Raw genomic sequence first — 21,749 nt, forward strand, 5'->3', positions numbered from 1 at the left:
TCATCATCATCCTCATCCTCACCCTCCTCCTCCTCCTCCTCTCCTCCTCCTCCTCCTCCTTTCCTTTCCTTTCTCCTGTCCCTTGTCCCTCTCAGCCCCCTCCCTTGCTCCCGATCTTCTCCTCTCCCGCTCCTACTGACTGATCTCGTAACTCCATCGGACTGCAGGCAAGGCCCTCCAGCGTGGCATCCTGCGTCGGAGCAGGTCGAGAAAAAGAAAATCAAATTTGCTGTGTGACAGTGTATGCAGATCAAGGAAAGATGTAGCAGAGCGGCGAAGTTCTGCCAGGAGAGGAACGTTGACATTACAAGCCTGTCGCTGAAATTCTGCTTACAAGATGAAAGGTGAGCTGTCATCAGAATCAACATCCTTCGCAGTTTCTCCTTCTCTCTTCCTCCCACCCCTTTTGATAATCCTCATCCTCATCCTCATCCTCATCCTCATCCTCATCCTTTTTGTGATCATCACCATCCCCATCACTATCGCTACCACCATCTTTGCATTCCAGTGACACCTTTCAAGGCTGCCGACGACGTTCATCTCCTTCGCTACTCAAGAGCACATGGAGGTGAGTGCCATCTGACCCGACGCGCCTGACAGGAGTGAAGGCGAACTTGCGGACTGCGGTTGCGAGCATGACGAGGGAAGAGGAGGAGTGTCTGAAGCAGATGGGGGAGCTGCTGAACAGCGACATGAATCTGTTTGTCCGGCATGTCAACGATGTTGGTTCTGACTGCACTGCCACAGGCATTGGGAAGGAGTGGAAATTACACGATACTGGCAGGAGTTAGGAAAGAAGCTTCTGTTAGAGAAGCTTTACAGGCAATGAACTCAGACCACAGGAACAAACGATACATGTGAACATAGATCAGCAGCTGTATACGGTTGTGTCACTGAAACAACACGTCGACAGAGGGCTCATGGAAGGAGAGCACAGTTTCAGAGTAACAACAACCCGTTCATTATTCAACCCAAATATTATAAGATTACAACTCATCATGATCTGGCATCTCCTCCTCCTCCTCGGCCGCTCCTCCCCCAGCTCCACCAGCTCCGCCAGCGGCATAGAGCTTGGACATGATCGGATTCACCACCTTCTCGACCTCCTTCTGCTTCTCATCGAAGTCTTCCTTCTCGGCCGAGGAGTTCTCGTCGATCCACTCGGTGGTGGTCTTGACAATCTCCTCGAGGGTCTCCTTATCCTCATCGCTCAACTTGCCCTTGATCTTGTCCTCATCGTTGATGGTGTTCTTGATGTTGTAGATGTAGGACTCGATAGAGTTCTTGGCATCGATGCGCTCCTTCACCTTCTTGTCCTCCTCCTCGTACTCCTTGGCCTCCTGGACCATACGGTCGATCTCCTCCTGGCTCAGACGGCCCTTGTCGTTGGTGATGGTGATCTTCTCACTCTTGCCAGTTCCCTTGTCCTCGGCAGACACCTGGAGGATGCCGTTGGCGTCGATCTCGAAGGTCACCTCGATCTGGGGGACACCGCGGGGAGCAGGGGGAAGGTTGGAGAGCTCGAACTTTCCGAGAAGATGGCAATCCTTAGTCATGGAACGCTCACCCTCAAACACCTGGATCAACACAGTGGGCTGGTTGTCCTGGGCAGTGGAGAAGGTCTGGGACTTCTTGGTGGGGATAACAGTGTTGCGGCCAATCAACTTGGTCAAGACGCCTCCGACAGTCTCGATACCGAGGGTGAGGGGGGTAACGTCCAGAAGGAGAAGGTCGGCAGTCTCCTTGCCACCCTCGCCGGAGAGGATACCTCCCTGAACGGCGGCACCGTAAGCGACAGCCTCATCCGGGTTGATTCCCTTGTTGGGCTCCTTGCCGTTGAAGTAGTCCTGGAGGAGCTGCTGAACCTTGGGGATACGGGTGGATCCTCCGACAAGAACGAGCTCGTCGACCTGGTTCTTCTTCAAGGAAGCGTCATCGAGAACCTTCTCGACGGGTCCAAGGGTCTTCTTGAAGAGATCCATGCAGAGCTCCTCGAACTTAGCGCGGGTGACGGTCTCACTAAGGTCGGATCCCTCGTAGAACCCTTCGATCTCAATACGCTGCTGATGAGTGTTGGAGAGAGCACGCTTGGCACGCTCGACTTCGCGGCGAAGCTTCTGCACAGCCTTCTTGTCCTTGGAGGCATCCTTGCCGGACTTCTTCTTGAAGAGCTTGAGAACATAGTCCATTACACGACGATCGAAGTCCTCTCCTCCCAAGTGAGTATCACCGTTGGTAGCAATAACCTCAAAGACTCCGTTGTCGATGGTAAGGAGGGAAACATCGAAGGTACCACCACCAAGATCGAACACGAGGATGTTCTTCTCTCCACCCTTGTTGTCAAGACCGTAGGCAATGGCAGCAGCGGTGGGCTCGTTGATGATACGGAGAACGTTCAAACCAGAGATGGTACCGGCATCCTTAGTGGCCTGCCTCTGGGCATCGTTGAAGTATGCAGGAACGGTAACGACAGCGTTCTTGATCTCCTTGCCGAGGAATGCCTCAGCAGTCTCCTTCATCTTTGTGAGAACCATGGCGGAAATCTCCTCAGGAGAGTAAGTCTTCTTCTCTCCCCTGAACTTGACCTGGACGTATGGCTTGCCCCCCTGGTCAACGATATCGTAGGGAAGAAGCTTCTTGTCATGCTGAACAGTGGTATCGGTATACTTCCTGCCGATGAGGCGCTTGACGTCGAAGACAGTGTTCTCAGGGTTCAAGGCTCCCTGGTTCTTGGCGGCATCTCCGATCAACCTCTCGTCGTCGGTGAAGGCAACCCACGAAGGGGTGATACGGTTACCCTGATCGTTGGCAATGATCTCAACCTTGCCATTCTTGTACACACCTACGCAAGAGTAGGTGGTTCCAAGATCGATACCAATGGTGGTATCGACCTGACCCTCCTCAGCTGCTCTGACGCCCAGGCAAACTAGTGCCGCACAGGCTGCGAAAAACGCGACAGACCTCCGAGTGAACATCGTAACCTTACGGCTACTCAACCTACACAAAAACGTCGTTAGGGTCGGACTTTCCAAACAAAGAAAAGAACTGCAAAGAAGCCTCATGCATGCATGCAACACATCAAACAAATGTGCAAGTGCAGGAAAAAATGTTCCAGAACATTCCATTGGACTCTCTATTCCCGGACACACTTTTCAAACGCAATCAGACTGAAAGCGAGCAACACGTGCAATGTACAAGTCTTGGATGAGCTTTCATTGAGAATTTCCGACAGCCAGGCATCTCAGGACCAATCAACCACACCACAGCAAATGGAGGCCACCCAAAAACAGGAGGCCGGCAAGAAACGAGGGGACGAAAGCTTTGCAATGGGAACATCAGCATGCAACACAAGGAGTATCATCTTCAGTGTGAAGCACAGGACACATTGATCGGGAGAGGAAACGCGGGGCAGCGGCGACATGCATCGCGGGAGGAGCATGGCAGGTACCGGCGGGGGGGCTGACGGTAGTGGGATGGGGAGGGGGGGAAAGCTAAGCTAAGAGAACACGTGACCCCGGTCTAGCCACGTCAGAGGACACGTCATCTGTAACGACTTTTTGTACCGTCTTGTAACGACTGATCTGGAAGGTTCCGAGGGGGTGGGTAGAGGCAAGGGTGGGTACATCTAAAGGGATGAGAGGGGGGTACGATGGGGGTAAATAGGGGTAGTTGCTGTTCGGGCTTGAGTTCCATCAGGGCAGGCGCTGCCCCTACCCCCAAAGGTTTTCTCGTGCAAGAGGTTGAAAATGGGTACGGGTGGTTTAGAGATGTCAAAATAGGGGTTATTTATCTGCATTCCTTGGGAAATGATAGGGTTCGGTTCTTTCGTCTGAAAAAAATGTGGGTGGGGTGACACTTCTAATACATGGGGTGGGTGATGAAGGGTATAAAGAAGTCAAGCCAAGCCGTTTGTGGGAATTTGGGGTAGGGGTGAGGTGGGAGGCAGGAAAAGTGGGTACTTTTATGGGAGAATGGAGGGGTCAAGTAGGTGATTCTTGGGTGGCCAGTGGCTAGGTGTGGACCAAGCAGTACCCTGTTATTTCTTGGATATTGATGGGTAGGGTAGTTTAGAGAAGTTTAGAGAAGTTCAGAGAATTCACTACTACACCGGGCCATTATTATTAGTTACCGTAATCGGCACTCGCACCAGCCCGCGGCGGCCACACTGAGCCGGGCGGCTCCGAGCACCGTGCACGGTGACCGTCACTGCCGTCCGGGCCGCCCGGAATCGGACTGTCTCCGAGACAGTCCGACAGCCAGGCATCTCAGGACCAATCAACCACACCACACCATCGGGGCGCCTTGCCTCCAGGCTCCCTCAGCCGCTGAGCGCGGCCGCACCGTGGCACATGGCAGGCCGACGGTCCGACGGTGAGCCCGGCCGCGCGCCGCGCGCCGCGCGGCCCCCGTCGGGCGGCTGCCACCGTCACGGACGTCGCCGGAGGGCGGCCGCCCGGCCGCCGGGGTGAAGCCACTGCGCGGCGGCGGCTGCCACGGTGCACCCGCCGGAGTCCCGGGCCTACTGCGGCCGCGCCGCAGCGCGGCACGCCGCCACCACCGTCACCGTCCGATCGGACGGTGCGGCACCCGGGCCGCCGGGCGGCACCGTGGCACCCAGTGACCGTCCGACCCGAGTCGGTCACCCGGGCCCCGGCGGTGCGCCAGCCGGTGCGCGGCCAGGCCTGAGGGAATGAGGGGGATGTGTCCAACGGCTAGTCACAATGGTTTTGGAAAGAATGGACCGTCAGGACTGGCGTCAGAGGCGTGGGGGAGCCTTGGATGGCCCAGAAGCCAGCATGAGGAGGCCTAGCTCTTCCCTGTCTATGGTGAGAAGAAGGTCATCTGAGGTCCTGCCTCCTCGTCCTTCTACCTCTCTGTCGGGCAGTCTCCATCCCCGCAAACTAAGGAGCTCGGAGGACATAGATAACTTAGACTTGAACGACATGGCCAGCTTGCTGCTGGACTCTCCTGGTCGATCTGGAACGAGCTCTCTTGAGACAGAGCTGGAGAGAGGACTGATAGAGGACTACCGCAGCTCGAACCTTCATACGAAGCTGAAGAGAGCCCCCTCAAGATCAACTTCAAGTCAACGGGGTAGGCGCGAGGGCACTTCGCACGTCTTTCAGACGGAAGTTGAAGTTTTGGAGGCTAGAGTCAAGCAAGTTATGAAGTCTGGTAGGATTGACTTGCAGCTTCGATATGATGGTGATCCGATGCATCTTTCCTGCAGGATGGAAGCAAGAACAAGATGAACAAACGAGCATCAGACAAATAGAAAAAAGATTGAACTCACTACAAAAGGAATCTTTCCAGACAAAAAAACGTCTAAATCAAGATATCACCGTAGCCAAGAACGAATCTCGGAGCATTCTTAGACAGAAGGTGAGATCAGGGCTGATACATTTGCTTTGCGGAATGATCCTGGTCATGACAGGTGAAGCAAGTAAAGCAAGCTCGTCAGGAGCTAAGGTTTGAGAAAGGAAAGTGCCTCATCCAACTTACGTTGAACCCTTGCAGCGATCACATCGCTCTGCTCCAGGAAGGACCAAGAAGCCGTTCAGGAGGTGGGCAACGGTCTCCCGTTCCAACGTGTCTGAAAAAGCTCTGTCTGTAGGAGGTCCCCCCGTGGACGATAGGCTGAAAAACTTGGAGAGTGAGTTGCGGGCTATTCAGGCAAAGGTCATTCAATCTTAGGCAATCGATGTTGCTGATTGCCTTTGTATCCAGAAGAAGCTGGCTTTATCACAGATCACAGCTATGAGAAGGGAGTTGTCGAGCCAAGACGCATCCCAATCCGTGATCGAGCTTCAATCGGTTCACGAGCCATCTGCGGGGCATATAGGAGATGTCGAAGAGCTATACTCGTTCCTTCATGAGAAAGCTCTCAGCTTTGCAGACTCAGGAAGAAATCAAGAAGGAGATCAGTCTCTTCACATCACCGACCTCTCTTCCGTCAAGGGAGAGCAGTCGACTGATCTGTCTAGAGCAACAGCAACAGCTTTCTCAGAAGAAGACGCGCAGTCTTGGCTACAACCTGTTCTCACTGCGAAGTCTTACCTCAGCCTCATCAAGTCGCTCGGCTTCCACTATCACATTGAGAAGGGCGCGGCACTGTTTGCCTTCTCGATGTGGGCTCGTTCGAATGCTACGGAAGGGGAAGATGTCAAGTCAGAATGGCGCCTGACTTTCTTGCAGTTCTGTGAGGTATATCAGTTGCAGTTGAGCGGTGTTGTTCTTGAGTTTCACGTGCAGTGTATCAAAGACATGCTGGAGGCATCCGAGATCAGTTCGATCGGGTCGGTGCAAGCACACGCACTGAAAGCGATGATCAAACGCATGAAGGTCTGGTGCTTATGGAGGTTCTGAGCATGAGCTTGACTTTTCACTTTCTAGGGGCGACTGAGTGGAAATTCCTCCACCCGTCCTCAACAAGAGAGAAGATCTCGGGGGAAGAGTCAGACCAAGACGTCCCATTACGCGTTCTTATCACAGCATGATTCAGCTTTCAAGGGGTCGTTGACCACGAGCAAGCTTGTCAAGCATGAAAGTACTGTCGAATGGGAGCTGTGGAAGCTGATGAAGCAATCTGGTGAGGCTGCTCGGCATGTTTGGGCCCTCTTACAAGCAGCAGGGCTCCTCGACACGGACATGGAGGGAGCAAGTGGAAGGCGGAGAAATCCATCGGATCAGCTTGCCAGGATCATCCCCACCGTCTCTTCTGCTCCCGTCTTCTCTAAGAAGAGAATCTCCGTGATGTTTGCAGAGGATGCAGAGACCGCTGACTCGTCCGACACCTCACGCAAGAGCAGCCCCAAGGTTCGCAAGACTGTCTCCGCTGCCGAGCCACTCCTCCTGACCTCATCCGTGTAGGCAAATCCCAATGGAAGAGAGGAGGATGAAACGTCCTTCCGGCCGAACCCTGAGTACTGGAGGTTGAGGCAGGTGAGCTCCATGTCAAGTTTCATGATGGACAATCAGCAAGTTGATTCCGAGGCTCTATGATCGTTCTAGTAGCCTTGGGGTCCCTCTTATACAACCTCACGCTTTCCTTCAGGAGTTCGCGTACAGAAAGACTGCAATCGACCTTGACGCTCATTAGTTCGACTCATGCACTGAGCCCGGCAAGTTGACTCATGTCACAGTGTTGTAATGTAAATTGATGTTAAATATGTTGGATTCTCACTGGCATGTCGGATTCGGGAGTGTTCCTTACCAAGTTTTCTATCGGATGATATGCTCAGAAAGCCCACAACTTGTCGCTGATGATTCCTGATTCGATCTCAGCGACTAACTTGCAGCCGGGGGCTTGGCAACCCCGGGCTCGGGCAGGGCCGCGCCACCGTCAGGCTGCTCGACCAACTTAGTAAGCCGCGCGGAAGTGAGTCTTGATAGGTAAAATCAAGTTGGTCACTCTGTCAAAGTCAAAGACTGGTCTCACTGTACCTTTGAGTAAAAGTCTCCCAGGCCACTCCAAGTGGCGGCCACCGTGACTGAAAGTTGGAGCAGGCCCGGGCCCCGCCGGGCCGCCGTTCCGTGCAAGCGGCCGGATGTAACGGTCGCAACGACATGGCAGTTTAGCGCCGCCCCACCCACTCGTACGTTCATGGCGAATCCGAGGAGGTCAGAGGAGGAAGACGAAGAGGGGAGGAAGGACAGCGATGGGGGAGAGGGCAAGCAAGGGAGGAGGGGAGGAGGCAGCACTGAAGGCTGTCGTGGCGTTGAAGAGAGGCAGACTATTGTAATGCGGAGATAGCTTCCGTGTGGTACGCATTTACAAGCCTCTCAACCAACATGGAGAGGGGCAACGAGGAAGACGACAAGGACGATGACATCTTCGGCTTCAGCACCTCCAAGAGAGTGTCCGAGGAAGCCCTGCAGCGACTGAGGAAGCAGAACGAGCTGAATGCTCGAGAGGCCTTGAAGAAACTAAGGGAGGGTGGATATGACAGGCTGCCGCGTATCAGACGGAGCGAAACGAAGGGTCCTGTGAAGCCGCTCCCTGCCACAAAACGGAAGAAGAGCGATTCGCTAAGGTCTAGCACGCCCTCTGAAGTCAGGAACGCAGCAAAGCGAGACATCTTCATTCTAGACAGGCTGAGCACTTTCGCTCAATCTCGGGCGGCATCGTCGTTTGATGGCGTCCTCTCATCTTCACAAGACCCGACAGAAGACACTTTCCAACCTGAAACTGAAGCTGTGCTGAGACTCCTGGACTGGCAGAAGGACTGCAGACGGAAGGGCCTGGATGTAAGTTTGGACTGTGGATACCTTTGGATGTGTGAATGGGAACAACAGGTTCTTCCTATCTTGACCTCTGATTGTATGTCGTTATTCGACAAGGAAGCTAGGATCATGAAGCATGCTCTCAAGAAGCACAACGTGCGCACGAGTGAGGGCCCCTGGCTTGCCTGACGTTGCTGCAGGTCATCCTGCAAGACTACCTTAGCAAGGGGGGGGGTGAGTGCTCTTCCGAAAGCTCTCGTCCTCATGATCGGATGGTAGGCAAGAAAGATGCAGCAGCCGATGGCAGCGACGTGAAGAAGGGAGGAGCAACGAATGGCTCGGAGAAGAACAAGGAAGGTTTGAAGCGATCCCTTCAAGTCAAAGGGCTGCAGGAAGAAGCCATCAGGCTTCGCAAGCAGTGCCTACATGCAGGTGCGAACTGATTGTGCTGGAGCGTGGAGGAGACGATGCTCGTATTGTGATGGTCTTGCACCCACAGCGAAGCTCGGAGGCATCCGCCGCTACTCGACAGCAGCGAGCAGTGAGAACAATTTGCTCTTCCTTGACTTGAATGCCTCGTCGATCCCTCAGGTGAGCTAGAGACAAACTTTCTTCTTCTGATTCTCTACAGAAATACAAGACACTCCTGGGAGTCCTCGCGAGCTTGCTCGAGCCCGGATCGAACTTGGAGGCTGATGAGAAGAAGGTACACTGAGCCAGAAACCATCGTCTGAGGGTGAGCAAGATTGGTAGGATGAAGGGGCGAAGTACCTTGACAAAGACGAGATACAAGTCAAGAAGATGATGATGGAGATGTCAGCCAAGGGATCCAAGGATGGTGCCAGGTGTTGTTCCTGCAGCAACCGCTCGTTTCCTTGACAAGTCGCAGGAGACTGAAGAGTGCGAGGAAGAAGCGGAAGCTCTCAAAGCAGGGAAAGGCGAGCACAAAGGTGTTGCATCCTGCTTCGAGACTCTTAGTCTGCTCACGACTGCTCCGAGCAGAGCGCGTCCTTCGACTCGCTATCCGGATCGGAATCCAAGACAGAGGCAGAGAATGTCTGTTGAGCCTTACGATCGATCTCCGCTCCATCTGAATTCTTGGCAAGGTGGATAGTGACTTCGAAGGGGTCTTGAGCCGGATTCATGCCAACTACGCGGATAAGATTCGCAACCTACCGAGCGAGAGGAACTCCCTGGAGGTGATGAATGCTCGAGGGCCCGGAGGAGCTTGACCTCCCCTACAGGCTCGCCTTGAGCAGTTGAAGAAGAAGAACGAGTTGCTCCTCCTAGGATCCCAGGGTGAGTTGGAGGACCTCTCGCTTCCTTCCTTGCAGTGACAGGATGGAACAGGAGCTCGGGGAAGAGATAGTGGGTCTCCCTACAGTCGGAGTATAAGGACGAATGTGAGGAGGGAGCAAGTGGGGCGAACGGAGCAGAACAGTGCTGCTGTCGCGGTCGACTCAGACTGGATCCAGCAAGTTCTTCTTGAGGTCTCAGAGTCGTCGGAGGACGACAGCTCGAGGCTGCAGGAGGCCAGCGTCAAGCTCGCCGACCACCTGGCGAAGTACCGGGACGAGGAGGTGTTCAAGGAGAGACTGCAGGAGGGTGAGTCAATGCTGCTCAACATCAAGAGCATGATGGAGACGCTGCACAAGACGCAGGGGAGGGAGCAGGTGGGGATGACGCAGGAGATGATCGCTAACGAGGTCAAGAAGCTGAGAAAGCATGTGGTGGTGGAGGTCAGAGAGATCTACCAGGACATCTCCAAGGCCCGTGAGCTCCTCCTCAAGGCCTCTGAGCTCGCCCTGGGCACGGAGAGTCTGCGGCAAGACGCACAGAGGCTGATCATGAACGCTGAGAGCCGGACGATAGCGCTAAGGACCTCCTTCCGAGCGAGGAACGACCTCCGACTTGACTTCCTCTCCCAGCCCCTCCAGGATTTCCTGACCGAGACCACCTCTGCTCAGACCCTGTACGATCGAGCGAGGATCGAGGCCGTGAAAGCCAAGACGGAGATGATGGAGGTGGAGGCAAGGAGGGCAAGGGAGCGAGCGGCCCGGCGGGAACGGATCTTGCAGCAAGGAGGAGCTGCTTCGTCACTTGACATGAGCCGCACGGACGAGGAGCTGTCCCTCCTGTTGGAGGATGAGAGGCACCTGCTGAACGCTCTGCTGGAGGAGGTGGTGGAGATCAACGAATCGATCGACCAGGCCTACGAGAAGCTCGAGAGCACGAAGAGCGCAGAGGATAGCGAGATGGGAAGAGCTGCCGACATGGCGGAACGAGCTCAGAAGCAGCTGGAGGACGCCTTGTACCGCATGAAGGTCTACAGGAAGCAGCTTTTCAGCGACAAGGTGAAGCCCATTCGCCATGCCCTCCCCGTCCACCTCCGCAACATCATGAGCGCCAAGTTTCCGATGCTGCAGCTGTGGAGGGAGGGGCTGACGGAGCTGACGGTGTGCGAAGCCATCTACGGCATGGAGGCCGTGGACGGCAAGATCAACGAAGCCAAGAGCCTCATCGATGAGGTGGAGGCTGGACGTGTCGGGTCAGAGCGCGAGGCTCAGGCCATCGAGCTCCTCCAAGGCGCCATAGCTGATGGGGTGATAGTGAAGGAGAAGGTGCTGGCCAGCATGCTGGACAAGGGGATCGGAGGGCAGGAGCTGAAGTTGCGGCGGTTCCCCCGCCATGTCCAGAACCTGATCGTAGCGGAAGAGCCTCTGCTCGTGTTGTGGGAAAAGGGCTTGATCGACCCCCAGATCTGCCTGTGGCTGGACAGGATGAGCGAAGTCCTGAAGGTGTACAGGAAGTCACGGGAGATGGAGGTGGAGCTGGAGGGGGTCGGGGAGAGCGAGGGCAAAGTGCTCCTGCGTCGTATTGATGAGCTGCAACACAAGGCAGACGAGCAGGTCAACAAGCTGAGGGAGGAGTTGGCACGTGGGGTGAGGCAGGGGTTGCTGAAGAGTCGCCTCCCTCCCCACCTGCTCGTCCTGCTCAAGGACCACCGCCCTGGAGCGCTCCTGTTCCGAGAGGGGAAGCTCGACCCGACCATGGCCATCTACGAGAGGCACGTGAAGAAGCTGATGAAGGAGCGGAGGCTGACGGCGGAGCAGCGGTGGCGGGCGAGGAGGATGATGGATCAGCAGAACAGGCTGAATGCAATCAAGGACGCGGACGAGCGGGACGCGCGCGCGCTGGAGGAGCTGCTCCGCATCCGCGCCAGGATCTACATGGGGCAGATGCAGGCGAGCGAACTTTCGCACACGATGCGCGCGGCGATCGGGAGGGTGGAGGAGGAGATGGTGGACGGAACCATCTCCGAGGAGATGTTTGACGTCGCTCTGGGCGGCCTCGGCATCTCGCGGGAGCTGATAAACCGTCTGAGGAAGAGCACGCTGCGGCACAAGCAGAGGATCGTCCGAAGGGCGGAGGTGGAGTGGGAGGAGTCGCTGGGGCTGCCGGCGGCGCTGCTTCCTGCCCCTGCTGTTGGGTTGCCGTACCTGGGAGTGGACAGCTCGCCGATGAGGAGGCAGGAGAAGGAGGACACGCTGCTGAGCGAGAGCTTCAAGGGGGAGATCGGGATGGAGCTTTCGCTCCCTGCCACAGTGAAATGGATCGAGTTCCTGGAGGGAAATGAAGTCCCTGAAGGCTTCACGCAGTTCCCAGTGCTGGACGACGTCCATCCAAAGTGAGGGAGGAGGAGACGGGGGGAGGAGACGGAGGAAGGGAGGCGAGGGAGGGAGGGAGGATGATGAAGTGAAGGGGGAGAAGCTGGGAGGAAGTGGTTGCTTCTGCTATGTTGGTGTTCGGAGAGCAGCTCTGACGAGCAGCTGCATGGTGGCAGGGGTTCCGCGGGAGATGAGACGGTCCTGGAGGAGTTCACCGACGACGAAGGGCCCTCGGACGCTGGGATGACGGAGACAGATGTTCATGTGGGTTCTGCTCTTGCTGCCAGAGGGCGACAGGTGACGATCATGGCAGGATCTGGACGAGGGGCCGTACAAGATGTGATGATGAAGTGTGCCTGTGTTGCTGTCTTCACTGACTTGCGGGGGGCCTGGTGTAGACGACAGAAGGTGTACGACTCGGACGACGACGACCTGCCGGACAGGCTCCCGAAGAGAGAAAAGAAGAAGAGCAACGCCAAAGGGTAAAGCAGCGATCATCTGCACCTTGAACGAGAAGCAGCGAGCTTTCTGAACCTTCTTTCTTGTCTCTTTGAACCTTGATAGAGTAATGGTGGACGAAGAGTACGTACCACCTCCCCCCCCCCCCTGCTGACTTCCTGTCTGCGCAACTTGTCAAAGACAAGCTCTGCAGACGGGCTTGTCGCTGCTTTGCCTCGATGCTTGTGTCTCCTCCTGCTGCGCGCAGTTGCTTTCATTTCGTCCTCTTGACTTTGGTGAACTTTGAAGGAGACTGCAAGGGAAAGCTAGGTTGGGGATCCCCATCGAGACGAGGCGGCTGATCACGGAGCGGGTGATAGAAGGAAAAATCAGCCTCAAGATCGACATCAGCGGGCTGGATCTGCCCTACATACCCAAACAGGTCAGGGAGCAGGGAGGGTGTGACGTAGGAGGGAGAGTGACGCGGCCTGCCAGGTGCTGGACTGCCTGCATGTGGAGCATCTGATAGCAGACCGAAATCTGCTGGACGAGATCGACCCCCTGATGGGCAGGATGCAGCGGCTCAAGTCACTGAGCCTGTCCTCCAACAGGATCGAGTCCCCCATCCCCGTCAGCCTGTGGGAGCTCAACGTGCTCAAGACCCTCCAGCTTGACCACAACCAGCTCGACGACATCCCACCTGAGATCGAGCAGCTGTCGAGCCTGACCAAGTTGAGGGTGGACTGCAACAACCTGGAGGCTCTCCCTGAGACGCTGGGGCAGCGGACTACCCTCAAGTACCTGTCTGTGGATCAGAACAACCTGTCGGACATCCCGGCCTCCTTCAAGTCGGCCCAGTCCCTGGCCACATTCACCTTGTCCAGGAACGCGTTCTCCTTCGTCCCTGAGTGCATCTTCAGCCTTGCCAACCTCAAGGTCCTCCACTTCCACCACAACCGCATCCCCGAGGTCCCGCAGCTGATCGAGAGGCTGAAGAAGCTGACGGACATCAACTTCGGGGCCAACCTCCTCACTGAGATCCCTCCGGCACTCAGCCGGCTCGTCAGCCTGGAGAAGGTTGACTTCTCCAAGAACGAGATCAAGAAGCTGCAGCCGGGGGTCAGGAAGCTGACGAGACTCAAGACTCTCTCCCTCTCCCACAACCTCTTCCTCGAGCTCCCCGAGGAGCTCTCCTCCTGCGTCCTCCTCCAGAAGCTCTCCATCAACGCCAACAGGATCCAGTTTCTCCCTGTCGACATCACGAGGCTCGCCCAGCTTCAGATCCTTGACCTTCGCGACAACGTCTTCACCGCGCTGGCGCCGCAGCTAGGGAGGCTGAGCAGCATCGTCGAGCTCCGCGTGGAGGGCAACGACGTCAAGACTCCTCCTGCCTACATCTGCGACTTAGGGACGAAGGCGATGCTGAGGTACCTGGACAGGGTAGACGCGGCGATCTTGACGGGGAGCCTGGACCTGACGAACCTCTCGGTTCCTCCTGACCGCGTCCTGGTTCAGAAGGGATACACCAAGGGCAGGAAGACGGTCAAGGACAAGTTCAAGGTCGTGCCAGAGGTTCCTGTCTTCCTCAGGACGTTCGAGTTCCCCCATGGAGACTGGACGGGGATGGGGGAGATGAGGAGGGAGAGCCTGAGAGCTCTGAACCTTGCCAACAACGGGATCAAGTCACTGCTCGGCTTCGAGCTCTCGGGTGACGCCAGTCAGTGCCTCGTTCCCCATGCTCTCCACCTCGGTCGCGTCCCCGACTGGGCATGGCAGCTTGACCCGCTCTCGCAGCTGCAAGAGCTGCGGCTGGAGGGCAACCGGCTGACTTGTCTGCCACCCGAAGTTCACTTCCTAACCTCCCTCACCTACCTCGACCTCTCCAACAACGCCATCGAGGAGCTGGACGGGGAGTCGCTGGGGAGGCTCACCAACCTGACGCACCTTAGCCTGAGGAACAACCCCAAGGTCAGGAGGATCCCGGACGAAGTCGGACTGTTCTCGAAGCTCTCCTTTCTCGACGTCATGAACTGCGTCCTCTGGTCTCCCCCTCCTGCCATCGTCCAACGAGGCTGCCGGCCCATCGTGGAGTACCTTGGGAAGCTCTACCATGCTAGGAGGGAGTTCGTGCTGGATGTGCGCGGCAGCAACTTGCTGTCCGTGCCTCTCGACATCTCGGAGAAGGGCATGATCACAGATCTTTGCCTGTCCTCCAACCATCTCACTGTCCTCCCCCCGGCCATGAGCAACATGACAGGGCTGACGAGGTTGCGGGTCGACCACAACTACCTCGGCCTGCTCCCCGACTCCCTCACCTCCCTCACCTCCCTGACGGAGCTGGGGGCCAATTTCAACCTCCTGCGACATGTCCTCCAGACTCCCGACAAGATCCTCTCCTTCCCGAAGCTGCGCGTCTGCGAGCTCTGCAACAACCTGATCCGAAGCATCCCGGTCGCCCTGTGCAGACTGTTGGACATGGAGAGGCTGGACTTGAGCTCGAACTCTCTGACGACGGTGCCGTTGGAGCTCTGCAGGCTGACGAATCTGCGGCGTCTGAACCTGAAGAAGAACATCCTGCGGTCCCCGCTCTTCGACCTCACCCTTACAGACGATATTGGAGTTCTCCTTGAGTTCCTGCGCACCTGCCTGAACGCTAGGGGGGAGGAGGAGGAGGGGCTGGTCGGCACTCGATGGCTGGATCTCTCCCACCGACCGTATAAGCTGCTGCCCAAGGAGGTTCTGAGCATAACAGCGCTGACGGCGCTCAAGCTGAAAGGGATGGGGATGGAGATGCTGAGCGAAGGCGTCTCGGCACTGCGGGAGCTGGTGCTGGTTGACCTGAGCAGCAACTTCCTGCTGGGCCTCCCGGACTCGTTCGCTGCTCTGACTCGCCTGCGGCAGCTCGACCTCTCGCACAACTTCTTCAAGCGGATGCCCTACAGCCTCGGGTCCCTCTCCCTCCTCCAGTCCCTCCACATGCGGAACAACCAGCTCACTGTCATCTTTCCGGACGTGCGAGACTTGACGGCCCTGGCGGAGCTTGACTTGAGCTGCAACTGTCTGCGGCAGATCAGCGGGCTGGTCACTTGCTTGACCAATCTCGAGACTCTGGACCTCTCGAACAACCTCATCAACTTCGTCCCTCCCTCCATGTGCTCCCTGACCAACGTCAGGAGGCTCTCCCTGCGCAACAACTACATCACCGAGCTTCCTTGCGAGCTCCATGAGCTGGCGCGAGGGAGGATCGTGACGCTCGACGTAGAGGACAACGGGCTCCGCAGCCCTCCCCCGGAGATTCAACGGCAGGGCCTCTTCTCCATGCTCGAGTACCTCTTCAGGCTCCACCAGGCGCAGCAGACTGCAGTGCTAGACCTCAGCGACCTCAACATCACCTACGTCTCGGCTGACGTCATGCAGTTTGCGGGCACGGGGACCCTGCGGAACGGGCTCAAGTCGCTGCTGCTGGATGGGAACAGCATCGCCTCCCTCCCGACCTACCTGAGGGGCCTGACCAGCCTCACCCACCTCAGCCTTCAGGGCTGCAACATCTCTCGCCTGCCCTACTGGCTCGGGGATCTCCAGCTCCTCCTGCGCCTCGACCTTGCGGGCAACGACATCGTCTCCCCTCCCCCCGAGATCCTCAGCCGAGGGGTCAGCGCCATCGTGCGGTACATGCGGGAGATGGACAGCGCGTGGTGGACGCGGGAGCTGGACATCAGCGGTCAGAGGTTCAGCGCCGTCCCCCTTGAAGTCTGCGAGATCGACTCGCTGACCTCCCTCTCTCTCCACTCACAGAGCTTCAGCTTCATCCCTGAGGAGATCGGCAGGCTTACGTCCTTGACCTTCCTCAACCTGCAGCACTGCTCCCTCGTCGAGCTCCCCGCGGGTGTCGGGCTGCTCCTCAACCTGAAGCAGCTCATCCTCAACAACAACAGGCTCCTCCTCCTCCCCCAGGAGATCGGCAGCTGCACCAGCCTGACGCACCTCCGGCTGCACGAGAACCTCCTCGAGGAAGTTCCCAAGGCCATCGGGCGCCTGACGCTGATGCAAGACCTCCGGCTCTTCAACAACAACATCCTCCAGCTCCCCGTCGAGCTGGGCTTCATGAAGTACCTCCCCTCCTTCCGCATCTCCTCCAACCAGCTCGCCTCTCTGCCCATCGGCATCGGAGGCCTCGAGTCGCTGACCGACCTTCTCCTCTCTGACAACTTCCTGGAGTTCCTCCCTCCGCAGATCGGACTCCTCACCAGCATTACCCGCCTCCGCGCCTCCTCCAACCGCCTGCAGGAGCTGCCAGCAGAGCTCGGGAACCTGAGCAGCATGACGGAGCTCGGGGTCTCCAACAACCAGCTCACCCAGCTGCCTCCTATCGGGCATCTCACCGCCCTCCGAACCCTCGTCGTCGCCAACAACCCGCTCCTGTTCCCTCCCGACGCCGTCGTGAGGAAGGGAACGCTGGCCGTCATCAACTACCTCAAGGTCTTTCACGACGCCGGAGGGGCCCCGATGGAGCTGGTGGAGAGGGGGGAAGAGAGCGTCTCGTCCTTCCACGCGCTAGTGGAGGAGGGAGTGGCGACCGGGAGCCTCTCGCTGCGCGCGAAGCTCCTGCTCGAGGTGCCCGACATGCTCGCGGAGCACCTGCCAAGGATGGAGCACGTGAACCTGGAGAGCAACAGGATCTCCGAGCTGCCGCCCCAGCTGCTGGCCAGCATGACCAACCTGCGCACCCTCAACGTCTCCTACAACCAGATCGGCCGCATCAGCGACAACGTCTCCCTCCTCACCCGCCTGGAGCTCCTGGACGCGAGGTACAACATGCTGACATCCTTCCCGCCCTCCCTCGCGCACCTCAGCCTCCTCAAGCTCTTCCTGAACAGCAACGAGCTCCGCAGCCTCCCGGCCTGCATCAGCTCCCTCCACTCCCTCCTCCTCTTCTCCGCAGCCAACAACACCATCAGGGACATCGCCGGCTCAGCCTTCCGCGGGCTGACGAGGCTGGAGGAGCTGTACCTGCAGCAGAACGATCTGCGCGAGCTGCCCGACATGTTCCATGACCTGGTGGCCCTTAGGGTACTGGACGTCAGCTTCAACCATCTCTTCTCCCTCCCCGCCAGCATCGCCAAGGCTTCCCGCCTCTCCTACCTCTCCCTCGCTTACAACGACCTCGAGACCTCCTCCCTCGTCTTCGACGTCCTGGACAAGCTGGAGCACGTGAACCTGACCTCCAACAGGCTCTTGGGCATACCGCACACGTTTGTCCACCTGAAGCTGCTCTCCTCCCTCCTCCTTGACGGGAACTTGTTCGAGCTGGACGCGGCGAGCAGGTCCCTGAAGACGTGGGAGACGACGCAGAGGTGGCTGAAGATGAACCATGCGGTGTGGGCTAAGGCGAACGCTGAGCAGCAGACAAGCTTCCTGCTGAGGAGGGAGAGGAGGGAGAAGAGGAACTGAAGAGAGGAAGGAGGAGAGAAAGGGTGAGGATGAAAGGAAACAGATGGGTGAAGGAGCAAGGAAGGAAGGAGCGGAGAATGGTCGGGGGGTTGTTTTTAGGCGAGTCGTAGCGTGTATTTTAGTCTGGAAGTTTTCTCATTACATCAGAAATGTCTGTTGGCTTCGCCATGAGCAGCAGCTGCTCCTCCTCCTCCTCCTCCTCCTCCTCCTCCTCCTCCTCCTCCTCCTCCTCCTCCTCCTCCTCCCCTTCACTTCTTCTTCTTCGCCTCCTTCTCTGCCCACCCGATGGACGTGATCTTGGAAGCGACGCCTGAAGGAGAGTGAGCACGAAAAGGCAGAGAGAGAGGAGCGACAAGAAGGAGAGGGAAGGCACCGGAGCACGAGGAGAGAAAGTGGCAGTGCGAAGTGAGGAGGGGGAGGCGAGAAAGGACAAAGCAAAGTGGGAAGGAAAGATGGGAAGGGGCAGGCAAGGGAGCAAGAAGGATGCAGGAGGAGGAAGGGAGAGGAAGTTCCAGGCACCTCCGACGTGCATGCGGTTCAGCTCTGGGGCGTCTGCTCGCTCGTTGCGACTGTAAGGCGAGTCAGCTAACGTTCGAGAGCAAGAGAAGGGGAAGAACGGGATGGAGGAGAGGGAGGGAGGAGAAGAGTAGAGAGGGAGGGTGGGAGATTGAGATGGGGAGATGCACGGGTAGACGAAGAGAGAGAGAGGGAGAGGGAACAGGGAGGGGGAGGGAGGGAGGGAGGGAGGGAAGGAGGGAGGGAGGGAGGGAAAGGCAGGCAGGCAGGCTCACCCAGCTTTGTCGCCCCTCTTGTGTTCGATACCGACCTGCAACGTGTCATTCCCAGCTACTGCAGCAGAGAAAAAGGAGTAGAACCTTGATGAGACGATCGCGCAATTCACGATTCCTCTCCTTGGAGCTCTCAAGCCTCTCCTCCACATCGATCTTGCTCTCGGGCGCCTGATTGGATGCTCACGATCCCATCGAGCTCTTCTCTTCCTCCTTCCCCCTCCTCTGTTCTGCTCTGCTCTGCTCTGCTGCTCTGCTCTAGGCCAACGCCGCCAACTCACCATAGTGAAGTCAAAGAGCATGGGACGAGGAACAGAAGCGCCGTAGCTGACAGGCGTCAGCCCTGAGAAAAGGAGGAGGAGGAGGGGAGCACCGGAAGCCGTATTCTCCCTTCGCCGCCTTCTCTCCCTTCGCGTTGATGTTGGCTGGCATCTTTTCCCACTCCCTGCTCCTCAGTCAGCTTCCCTCTACTCGTACCTCCCCCTCCTTCCAACTCCCAATCTCCCCTCACCATCCCATCTTTGTCCTCCCCCTCCTTCCCTTTTCCTTGCTCTCCCCTTCTCTCTCCTCCCTCCTCCCTCCTCCCTCCTCCCTCCTCCTTCCCCTCTCACCTGTTCGCCTTGGGGATGTGAGGCATAACGTGCGGCTCGTCGTCCTCGTCCTGCTGGTCTGCCGTGTGCTTGTAGCTGGGCGACTCGTCAGCTCCACCCGACCCCGCGCGAGAGAGGAGCGTCACCCTTCTGCCTTCTTGTAGACCAGGCGCGACCACTTGGCTCTCACCTTCAAGTTCAAGTCAACTCTATCTCGGACCCTCCTCCTCCTCTTCCTCCTCCTCCTTGATCTTCCACTTCCTCTTCCTCTTCCTCTTCCTCTTCCTCTTCCTCTTCCTCTTCCTTCTTCTTCTCCTCCTCCCCTCTCCCTCTTACTCCCCTCCTCTTAGCAATCCTCCCAACCTTCCTTCCTGATCCTTGAATCCTCCTCCTCCTCCTCACCTTCTGCGCTAGTCTGCACGCTTCGCAAGACATGTCATCCTTAAACGCGTTGGTGATGAAGCGGACGGAGCGCGCGATCTCACTGTCAAGCAGCTGTTGACAGCACTTCAGAGCAGGAACATAACCTCCCGAGCTCACAAATTGCATGTTGTCAGTAGTGAACATCTTGCCGTCCGTTCCTGTCCTGCCAGACTCCAGCGGGAGCTTCAACAACAGCTGGCAGACCTGGACCAGGAGCAGTCAGCCCAGCACCTCCAGCACCTCCAGCTGCCACCTCAGCCAGCAGCTTCTTGTTCGGCAAGCTGGAAGCGCGGTCCTTGAAGGAGCCGTCCTTGAGCGGGTCCAGCCACAGCTTCATGCTCTTGAGGATCTGAGAACGCAGAGTCAAGCGAAGGTCAAGCAGGTGCAGAGGTCTTACGCCGAGCTCGATGTACATCTGCTGCTTGCGGCTCTTGGAGATTTCCTCCACGAGCTTGGGAAGCAACTCCATCTTCTTCATTGCCGTCTGCCTCCTCTTGTACGCTTCCTGCATTCACGGCGATCGTCAGATGCCAACATGCCACCGTAGTCCCACAATCGCACCATGTCATCGAGCGCAGCGTTCTTGAGGTCGTTGATGAACTTCTTCATCTGCTCCTTCTCCTTCTCCATCAGCTCCTTCTGGTCGCGTTTGCCAAGACGCTTGCCCTTCAACTTTGAGCTCGTGACTGCCTCGCCCGTCTCGGTATCGACGACGTCCCCTCTGTTGATCGCGTCCTCCTCGTCATCATCGCTGTCCTGGTAAGTGGGGGGCTCGTCTGGAGCATTGTCGCCACTGTCCTCGTCCGACTTGTCCCTCCTGGTCCTCTTGTGCTTTCCTTGGCCAGAGCTCTTGTGCGATTTGCGTTTCGTTCCCTCCCCGTCATCGCCGGAATCAGAATGGTCGCTGTGGAGGAGAGCAGCGTGAGTGCTGGGATGACAGAGAGATGCGAGAGTACCTGTCAGAGCTCTTCCTCTTTGACTTCTTCGTTGGCTTCTTCTGTTACAACACATTACAACGAAAAGCAAATCCAACTCCGCCCCCACCCTCGATTCAAAGTCGTCGTCATCGTCATCGTCGTCGTCGTTCTCTCCAAACACTTGTGCCTCATCTAGTTTCTCGTCTTCATTATCCTTGTCCTCTTCCTTGTCGCTTTCCTCCACGTCCTTCTTCTCAGCCCTGTCCTGCTCTTCCTGGTCACTGCCGTCGCTCTGCCTCGATCGTGTTTCTTCCTGTGGCTAGTTGGTCAGTGTTCAGTCAAGCCATCAAATCCTAAGTATGCTGTTTCCCATCAACTCATTCACACTGGTAGAAAGAAGCTTTCTCCTCCGAGCCAGCACAACATTTGCCCGCGTTTCATCTCCAAGAAACCCACGCACGTGTCCGTGCAACAGCCAAGACTGAACAAAGTGCTCTCCCACATGTCACTGCGTGCCTTGCCCATAAAGATCTCCCTCCTCTCACTTCTTCCCTTGCTCTCTCTCGCTCTCGCTCTCGCTCTCTCCCTTGCTCCCTCCCCCCATCCTCTCCCATCCTTTACCTGATCGCTCCCGTCCGACATGCTTCGCCGGCCGAGGTACGGGTTGGTTTACGCAAGTATATCAGCCGAGCCCCCCTCGCTTCATGATGACCACCGTGACTGGCATTGTTTTGCCTCACTGTCAGTAGTCCGGGCCGGGCGGCCCGGCCCCGGACTAGGCATGAGGCAAAACAGTCACCCCGGCCGACGGGCCCAGCCGCTCAGTCACGGGCCCGGCCCAGTGACGGCGCCCTGGCAGAGTCCGGGCCGCGGGGGGCGGGGGGCGGAATGATCGGATCATACTCCGAGGCACAGTCACCGCCGGTGACGGGCGCCCGGGGCGGCGCCGGGCGCCCGTCACGGCCCAGTGCCACGGTCCCCGGGCAACCTGCCAGTGCGGTCCGGGTCCGGGCGCCCGGCGGCGGCGCGCAGCGCCCGGCCCGGTGCCCCCCGGCCCGGTGCCCCCCGGCCCGGGCCCGGCCGATCCGAGCTCCGGGCGGCCGATCGCCGAGCCGCTTCAGAGTCACAGGCTGGCCGGGCAGTCCGAGTCACTGGGGTCCGACTCCGACCGACACTACTACTGATTGGACTAGTCACGGTGACTGCCGAAGTGTACTGCCGTCGTTACAATTACTATCAAAGCTCCGTATC

At 57.6% G+C, this 21,749-nt stretch overlaps 4 protein-coding genes across 4 annotated transcripts; 2 read left to right on the top strand and 2 right to left on the bottom strand.

Annotated features, from left to right (window-relative positions):
* Positions 1-937: 937 nt before the first annotated feature.
* HSP70er (heat shock protein 70, ER luminal) lies at positions 938-2,995 on the bottom strand. The gene has a single exon (XM_005829457.1). The coding sequence runs from the start codon at positions 2,973-2,975 to the stop codon at positions 987-989; it is 1,989 nt and encodes a 662-aa protein (XP_005829514.1). The 5' UTR covers positions 2,976-2,995; the 3' UTR covers positions 938-986.
* A 2,420-nt stretch (positions 2,996-5,415) lies between these two features.
* GUITHDRAFT_111508 (hypothetical protein) lies at positions 5,416-7,099 on the top strand (the record flags this gene model as incomplete). Its single annotated transcript, XM_005829458.1, has 8 exons — positions 5,416-5,469; positions 5,518-5,679; positions 5,728-6,204; positions 6,253-6,342; positions 6,394-6,589; positions 6,632-6,816; positions 6,871-6,942; positions 7,055-7,099. 8 exons carry the CDS (start codon positions 5,416-5,418, stop codon positions 7,097-7,099), a joined length of 1,281 nt encoding a protein of 426 aa, XP_005829515.1.
* Positions 7,100-12,902: 5,803 nt separating this feature from the next.
* Positions 12,903-17,939, top strand: GUITHDRAFT_88072 (hypothetical protein; the record flags this gene model as incomplete). The annotated part of the gene is made up of 4 exons (XM_005829459.1): positions 12,903-13,136; positions 14,133-14,297; positions 16,125-16,727; positions 17,124-17,939. The coding sequence occupies 4 exons, from the start codon at positions 12,903-12,905 to the stop codon at positions 17,778-17,780; spliced, it is 1,659 nt and encodes a 552-aa protein (XP_005829516.1). The 3' UTR covers positions 17,781-17,939.
* An 89-nt stretch (positions 17,940-18,028) lies between these two features.
* On the bottom strand, positions 18,029-20,924 carry GUITHDRAFT_111510 (hypothetical protein; the record flags this gene model as incomplete). The annotated part of the gene is made up of 16 exons (XM_005829460.1): positions 18,029-18,090; positions 18,300-18,349; positions 18,572-18,606; positions 18,656-18,739; positions 18,850-18,895; positions 18,942-19,013; positions 19,180-19,254; positions 19,305-19,348; positions 19,561-19,653; positions 19,699-19,785; positions 19,835-19,930; positions 19,979-20,086; positions 20,143-20,485; positions 20,538-20,578; positions 20,626-20,811; positions 20,886-20,924. The coding sequence occupies 16 exons, from the start codon at positions 20,922-20,924 to the stop codon at positions 18,029-18,031; spliced, it is 1,461 nt and encodes a 486-aa protein (XP_005829517.1).
* Between the last annotated feature and the right edge of the window lie 825 nt (positions 20,925-21,749).

This window comes from Guillardia theta, assembly GCF_000315625.1.
Source record: "Guillardia theta CCMP2712 unplaced genomic scaffold GUITHscaffold_52, whole genome shotgun sequence".
Taxonomy (NCBI): domain Eukaryota; class Cryptophyceae; order Pyrenomonadales; family Geminigeraceae; genus Guillardia; species Guillardia theta.

Coding starts and splice junctions, on each gene's coding strand:
- HSP70er (XM_005829457.1), bottom strand. CDS start 2,975: ATGTTCACTCGGAGGTCTGTCGCGTTTTTCGCAGCCTGTGCGGCACTA.